Source organism: Phalaenopsis equestris, unplaced genomic scaffold (genome assembly GCF_001263595.1).
Source record: "Phalaenopsis equestris unplaced genomic scaffold, ASM126359v1 Scaffold000990, whole genome shotgun sequence".
Taxonomy (NCBI): domain Eukaryota; kingdom Viridiplantae; phylum Streptophyta; class Magnoliopsida; order Asparagales; family Orchidaceae; genus Phalaenopsis; species Phalaenopsis equestris.
In genome coordinates, this window is record NW_018165429.1 from 162,199 (window position 1) to 170,859 (window position 8,661).

General features: G+C 32.1%; 1 protein-coding gene across 3 annotated transcripts in view; it reads left to right on the plus strand.

Moving 5' to 3' along the window:
- The first annotated feature begins 205 nt into the window (after positions 1–205).
- The window catches only part of LOC110032635 (probable beta-1,3-galactosyltransferase 8), a 20,781-nt gene continuing 12,325 nt past the window's right edge, over positions 206–8,661 (plus strand). Inside the window, exons 1-7 of one of the 3 annotated variants that reach the window (XM_020736321.1) lie at positions 206–352; positions 494–724; positions 850–914; positions 1,016–1,194; positions 3,235–3,492; positions 3,604–3,691; positions 3,875–4,000. In XM_020736321.1, coding sequence (XP_020591980.1) covers positions 350–352; positions 494–724; positions 850–914; positions 1,016–1,194; positions 3,235–3,492; positions 3,604–3,691; positions 3,875–4,000 — 950 coding nt within the window. In that variant the 5' untranslated portion in view covers positions 206–349. The other 2 variants (XM_020736322.1, XM_020736320.1) reach the window with 2 other exon arrangements.

Here is an 8,661-nt window from a genome sequence, read left to right on the forward strand (position 1 = left end):
AAAAAATTTATGAAGTAAAATAGAAATATTCAAAATTATCTGACCACATATAAGTAGGCTGCATAAAAGCACGTCTTTTTTATGTAGAGAACGTCCTCGTTAGATCTGTTTAATCACAGCAGACCGGTCACACACAAAGCATGAGCCGAGGTCACACAAAGTGCCTCGCAAACTGAACGTTGTATTCATATAATTATCGCTGCACTTCGGATTCATGATCCAATATCTCAAGTCAGGCACTTTCCGTTGTCATCCTACCTCCAAAACTTGCCTATGTTTGGGAAATTGCCGCTCCTGTACAGTTCATGCAATAGAATGATACTTGTCATCCAGCCAACAACAACACGTGATGGTATATATCAAACCCAAACCCATGCATTCTCCTTTAAATTTCAGCTCCACAGCTTTCATTTCATAAATCTGTAGCTCACCTAGAGCTTTCCTTAACTATCCCTGAATTGCGGGAATGTTTCCCCTGCGCGGCTTCATGAAGGCCATGACGGAGAGACCCCTGCCGTTCGAGAAGAAATCAAGAGGGAGGTTTTTGCCATGTAGGCTGGTGTCAGCGCTATGTTTTATTTGCTTCATGTTGGGCTTTCTCTCTACCCAACACATCGGCGTGCTCCCTTCATCCTCCTCGTCTGAGAGCAGACAATCATCAAATTCTTCCGCTTCTACAACTACATATGAATCTAAGGGTTCCATTGAGTGTGCTCATAAAAGAGTAGGTGTTTTAATTTGCTGACAAAGAAAACTAAAATTGAAGTTACATATCTATCTATCTATCTATCTATATCTATATATATATATATATATATCTGTAAAATAAGACAATGACTTGTGCTATAGAGATTAGGAGAGGACATTCCGAAGGGCATAATGGGAGAAGTGTCAAGGACCCAGCAAGCCATTCAGTGAGACTTCAACACATGCTTGTTTCTATGCATTAATAATTACGAGTTTTTTACTTAGCAGGTATATATTGGCACATTATTGTTTCTAACAAGGAATGCAGGTCATTGGAGAAGTCAATATCTTCACTTGAAATGGAGGTTGCAGTGGCTAGAACTAGCAAAACTTGGGGACCTCCTTCCAGCGGAGGCCTCAAAAAGGCTTTCGTCTTCATCGGGATCAACACCGCCTTTAGCAGCAATCGGCGACGCCAGTCGATTCGAGAAACTTGGATGCCTAAAGGTGCTCATATGCACTATGATTATAAGCTAGCCTGCATCGATCACATAATTGTTTTAAATATAACTTGCTAGTTTTTATTCGCTGCATTAAATTGTGTTTCCTTGGTGTTAAGAAAAATAATAAAATAAGTAGTTTAGCGCCGGTTAGGATCATTTTTAGTTTTTCTTTTTGATTTTGTGTTTTAATTTTAAACAAAATGTATTTGATACCAACATTATTCTCCCCTAAAAAAATGTATTTGATATGATATTATCATATTTAATTATTTTTAAAAACACTTCAAATAATTTTAACTATTTTAAGTAAATTAATTTAATTTTAAATATAAAAAATAAAAACATAGAAAAAATCCACAAAATATATATGTTTTTAAAATAATACGAAAACAAAATAATAATAATAATAATAACAATAATCCCAAGGCTTTAGATTAGTAGGGATTCAACTCAAGCGAGCCAAAGGATTGCTCGCATTACACTTCAATTTTTTTTTTTAATTATGAATAGCTTGTTCGTGCTCGGTTCATAATCTCGCATTTAGCTAAAAATAAATCAAATAATATAACTAAATTTTAAGAATTATCTTTTTATTTTACTTTTGGAAGAGATAACAAAACCAAAATTAAGTATCCACAACTGGCTATCTCGGCGTCATTTGGGTTTCCAATAGTTGAGATTTCTAAACGGCTGTGCAGACGTCCGGACTCTCGACTCTTTTTATTTTACTTTTGGAAGAGATAACAAAACCAAAATTAAGTATCCACAACTGGCTATCTCGGCGTCATTTGGGTTTCCAATAGTTGAGATTTGTTTTACCTTCTAAACGGCTGTGCAGACGTCCAGACTCTCGATGTAGAGATATGTCTTGAATCCAATGAATCACCTCCACGTGGAGCTGATAGGAAAAAAAAACTAATTTTCCTGTGATCCGGCCCGATAACACGGGAATATTCCTCCCGTGTTATTTCGCATTATTCAGTTGTTATTGTAGTGGTATTGATGTGTTATTATGTTATTATAACACCTGGAATATTCTCATAACACATTAACACATGAATATCATCACAATAATACCTAACACAGAATAATACGGGAAGAACAATAATACCTAAAGCGGAATAACAGGGGAAAATATGATGTAATATTTGTTTTGTGTGCGCGGGATATAGGAAATTTTTTTAGGAGGCATAAACATACATTCCACCCAATTCTCATTTATTTACATATCCATCACAAAAAAATTTACGAAATTTTTGTCGCGGAAGTAAAGGCGGGCTGCTGCCGGGAGTGGGCATAATTTGGCAATTTTTTTCTTAGGGGCCTTTGCACGTACCATCCAATTCTTATGTATTTACATATCTAACATTGAAATTTTATTTTTCATTCACAATCTTTATATATATATATATATATATATATTAAATTGATATTATTCTAAGAAAATAACGCTGAGAATTTTCCTCGAGGAAGATTTAAATATTACCTGTTCACAAAGTAATATATATTTATTTTTATTTAATAATCATAGCCTAAATATCAAAAAACATCACAAAATTATAATTTCCATATTTATCACTTAAATTCTTAATGATTTAATCGTGATACATCTCATGAATTGATTTCATAAGTTTATATCATAAATGCAGAAAATAGATGATTCGATGATATGTTTGTATTTTCCTATATAAGAATATTATGAAACAAGCGGGCGAGCATCTCTGTTGGAACAATAACATAGCTAAGGATATCTTTAGTCAGTTTCACATGTAAATGTATATTAACTTGTCATTTATATATCCTTAATTATTTCCTATTCATTATCACTTCTCTTTTTTGTTTTCTAGAAATAATACGTTAATCGACATAATCATCCATTTCTTTTGTAATATAACACATTTTTCTTTGCTTAAATCGAGAGTGATAAACAGTTAAGCTCATCCGGGTTTAAATTTAAATTTTAATGCCTTCTCTAATAAAAGAAACAATAGCCAAATGCCAGTTGAAATATAGAGCTTTCTAAACCTTGGACATTGCTAATTAGGTTCTAAGCTGGAGAGATTAGAGAGGGAGAAGCGTATTGTAATCCGATTTGTCATCGGTCATAGTGCCACACCTGGGGGAGCATTGGATCGTGCAATTGATGCGGAGGAAGCAGAAACAAAGGATTTTCTAAGGCTTGAGCATGTGGAGGGTTATCACCAGCTATCGACAAAGACAAGGGTGTTCTTCGCCACTGCAGTCTCCATTTGGGATGCTGATTTCTACGTGAAGGTTGATGATGATGTTCATGTTAATCTAGGTAATCTTTTTTTATACTTTTTAATAGAACCACATTTAACTTCTTTGCTAATATAAATAGCATATAGTCTTTTATTTATGTTGCAATTCATACGGTTGGGAAGTGTTGCAGGGATGCTGGTAACAACTCTTCTCCGCTATAAACCCATGCCCAGAGTGTATGTTGGATGTATGAAGTCTGGGCCTGTTCTATCACAAAAGTAATATAAATTGAACAATATTTAGTTTATAGATTTTATAATGTGAAACTTTTTTTGTTACTGTTATCCTATTCACTTTCCTTAAAATTATTATCTCATACGTAGATTAATCACTACTTGTATTCAATGTACCGCTAAAAAAAATTCAAGTATTAAAATCTCTGTTACATTTTTCTTTTCCAGGGGGGTAAAATATCATGAACCAGAATTTTGGAAATTTGGTGAAGAAGGCAACAAGTATTTTAGGCATGCCACCGGCCAAATATATGCCATCTCCAAAGATCTTGCGGCATATATCTCTATAAATGCGTAAGAATGTGAAACATCATTACTTTCTCTTGTTTAGAATCGCGGTGTCCAGGAAAACAAAGTAGAGAATCAATTCTGATAGTCTTTTCACTGGAAGCTTTTAGCTGTTTAGTGTCTTTTTTTACTGGATGCTGATCTCTGTCAAAAAAAAAAAACCAATGCTAATTGAAATTTACGTCGGAAATTATTTGAAATTAAATTCAGGGTCATTTCTCTAATAAATGGCTTTAATAAAAAGTCGAAGTCTCCAACATAGACCTAAGACCAAAAGACCGGCGAATTCCTCTGAATGATACACCATACTAAAATTATCACAAATGGACTCCGTCAACATGGAATTACTTCATAATAATGTTATTAATGATAACATTAAAAAAAGTGTAATTCCTCTATAAGTGCCAACAACTCTAAAAGTCTCTTGAAGGAAAGCAAAACAGAGAAAAATATCAAGCAACAAGTTATTATGGCTGCACTAACAAAGCAAAATGAAGATTTTAAGATGAGATCAAGCGCTAGGATAATCTCATCACAATTTCATGTTCAAAAACTAGGAGAGATTCACCAAACACAAAAAAATTTAAAAGGTTCACTTTGGAAAATATTTAAATTTGTATGCAAGATTAAATTTAAAATTGAAGTATAAAATTTTCTAATGTGAACTTTAAATTTGAAATCCTTCCATCTTCATGGAACAATTTTAATTATTTATTTATAACTCATTATTTAATTATTTTTTTCTTCTTCTTTAGGGGCTAGTGGGGTCGTTTTGCTTGAATGGAGATATTTGTTTCTTAATTTAAGTTGATTTGTTTATGTTTTCTTAGTTTCATTGAATTTTAAACTTTAAAAAGTGATATGATTATTTAAATATTTAATTTGATGAATAAAAAATGAAAATGCTCTTGTTGTTTCGAAAAAAAATTTAAATCTAAATCTCCAATTTTTTGTGTTTGATAGCCAATTCCTAGTATGTTCTTCTTGGTGGAAGCTCTAGATACTCTTCTTCTCTGTTATTGATCTCTTTCCTCTTCTTCTATTTCTTCCCTTGTATTCTTACAGTAATGTCATGGTTTTTACTTCTCTTGCAGCAATAAAAGTAATTTATCCTATTTAATACAAAAATTAAATGTAATATATTTGATCTTTGAGTACCCACTTAACATATATAAGACTCTTTAAGCTCTAATGTTACTATTGGGGCTACCACGAAATTACATATTTTAATATTACTTAAAATCTACTCAAATTAGGAACCTTGAAGTAGTCTTGGCCTAGACTTTATTATACAGCTCTCAACTCTTCTACAATCATTTTAAAAATATTGCATATTATGCCTAGTAATTCTTTAAAATTTTTAACTAGATTTATACGCTAGATCGCCTTGAATGCAATAACTCAAACTGTTAAATTCTAATGGGTATTTTAAGTGTTGGCCTAACCTAGGCTCGTGACTGACCAACTTTTTTATTTTCCATACCACCAATAAAATTTCTCTAAGAAAATAAATGTTTTTCTTTCATTCTTATCCACCCGACATAGAATTTTAAAGTCTTAGTTCAATCCCTTCATGATTATATTGACTTTGATATTTGATCCAAAGCATTGTCTTTAATAATTCTAGTGTGTGTGTGTGTGTGTGTGTGTGTGTGTGTAGATATATAGAGGAACTCACACTACAATCTCAATATCCAAAAAGCAAAAAGAAAAACAAAACCAATAAACAAAAGGTCCCCAACGAATAACCTCCTTAGCTCCAAAAGTGGGTCAATAACCACAACAACTCTATTAGCGCCTCTTTGGACAAGCAATGTGCAGGTGAATTTCCTTCCCTGTATATGAAGCTCTATGAGTTTTTTAGCTTAAACCTATCAGTGTAACTCAATATATTTAAGGCAAATAACCAAATTCCATGGAGGCTTTTTCTTTTTCAAAGGTTTTTCCAATAGCACAATAGAATCAGTCTCTATCTGCAGCAAGGACCAACTAAAAGAAACAAAAAATAAACAAAGTTAACAAAACAACTCAACATTCTGATTCACACAACAAGAAGAAAAAAATCTTAGCATTTCGCAGCATAGTTCCTAAAACAACTACAACACCAGCCAAATTAGGCCTCCGACTTACATTAGTGTTAATCTTCACCCAACTAGTAGAAGGAGGATAGCACCTGAAAAGTTTAGGAGCAACAGCCTTACCCCCACCAGCTGTCTACCTATTCTGTCCTTGAGGAGAGCTATTAGTGTAACATCTGCAAACTTTAAAAACATACACCAAAACATTTAAAATTGTAGTATTAATAGAAACAGGGGCACCTCCATGTTTGCAGGAATTTTGAAAACTCCAAATAAACCACTTGAACACATCCAATAACCACTTCCCCGCATCCATTTAATTCCATTTATGAAAATAAGCATTTAGATCCCTCCAAAATGGAGGAATCACAACTCCAAAAATGTTGCTCGAGAGCCTTCCAAATCTTAATTGAGTAGCAGTGAATGTACAAATTCATAGCAGATTCTCCCCTCACCTTACATAATAGGAATTGAAAAGCGAAACATTCCTGCTATTTTCAGTAGTAAATCATCTTATTTTGAAGTGTCTATTGGGATTTTTGATATGAGATCAGCCTTATCACCCACCCATTTCTTAAGCATGGGAAGATTCCAATTTTCATCCACCCTAAAGTCATATATCACATAATTGCATAGTTCCCCATTGCTCATTTGGTCAAACTCCTCCTCAAACCACTTATCATGCCAAATGGATACCTTTCCCACTCCAATATCGCAATAGACATATTTTTTGCAATCATTCTAGTATTAAGAAGAGATTTCGACAATTTTTAGTCACCAACTCTCCATTTCACCAAAGATTGATGAGAGAAAGCACAATATTTATCAAGAAAGAATTTAGCCCTTAAGGATTCTCCCTTTTGATATTCAAACCAGAGCTTAATCATATTAATTTCAGCAATATGATTTAGCTCCTTGAAATCAAATATTTTAAACTCAAATATTTTTAGCTCAAATCAAACCTTTTTAACTCAAATCAAACTTTTTGAACTCAAATTAATGCTTTTCAAACATTTCAACTCAACTCAAACGTTTTTGAACTCAAAACTTTCAATCCCAACTTTTCAAATCAAACATATGTCCTTTAATGATTTTCCAATCTAAAGCATGTGATATAAAACCTTCATAAATTTTGTTAATCCCCTCTGTGGGCCTTTCTATGAGACATCGTCATTGGATGCTAAATTTCAACATTTGAATTCCAAATAAATCTTTTCAAACCCTTAAACTCACTCCTTTGAAAATCTTCAAAAGTTGATTTTTTTTCCATTTAAAAACAATAACCTTAAAATCCTCCATGATATGAGCTAATACTTTATTTAAGACTTTTATCAGGAGTCTGCAACTTGTGGGATGTAATTAACTTTAAAGGTTTGCCCTTGTAAGGATATCAGATTTTAGATTAAAATAAATTATATATACCATAAGATTGTAGAAAAAACTTATTTTGAATGCAGACACATAAATCCTAAAGAATTTTAACATCTCAATTGTTAGTTGTATTTTAATATAACATTTCTACATCTCAGATAGTATATTATTGCTTAAATGACGTATCAGATTATTTAGATAGAAATCTTTTCAGGAGCTGTAGTGAACACATCAACTTCATAAATAAAAATTCCCCACCCCAATAAAATTATAAATTTATTTATTATTTTAAGCATATAAAAAATATAGGACATTTTTTTATAAAATTGGATAAAAAAATTTCAAAGCATATACCAATATTATTTGATTTTCTTAAAATATAAAATTAACTTTTCCTAGATTTTAGGAATTCATCAAAAGTATTAAATGCATATAGGAATATAATTTTATCACGAACTTATAAGCTAGTGACTCTTAAAACTCAAATGACAAAACCAAGTCTCATGATTTATTTGCTAAGCTCTAATTCAACATCCTTTTGTATATTTGCGCTTGTTTTATGACTTCCAAATTCCTCTAAATGTTGCTTCAACTCCTATCAAATGCTTAACATAGAGCTCAACAAATTCTGATCAATGATAGTAAGAGAAACATTTTCTTAACATTTAAAAGATTCCAAGTATATTTAATAATTAAAATCAATTAAAAATAACTTATGGGCCATGTGATTAGTAAAAAGCAATCACCTCTACTCCAATAATGGATGAGCACTAAGTCCCCAAAAAGTACTACTGAGACTCTTTTGTCTCATCATTTCATGATCAAAGCACCAAATACAACCTTGAAATGCATTTCCTATAGAAATTATTAATTCCCTGCCTCTACTAAAATTGAACATCTCCTACCAAATTAGTAATGGAGGAGGTCATAACATACCAACAACCTTACCTTATTTAATTTCTCGACTTTTATTCTTAATACCAATTTGCAATCGAGTTCCAATTATCTTTTATCACATTCATAGATGTGATATTAAAATGGTTCTCATGTCTTCTATAATGAGTAATACCTTATATTTTGAGTTCAAGAAATAGTTTATGCCTGACAGTGCTACAAAGCAATTGTAAAGCTCTTAATTATTTAAAATGATTGTGAGTACCAATAAATATGGATATAAAGGCTTTGAATATTGCCGATGTTATATATATATATATATAT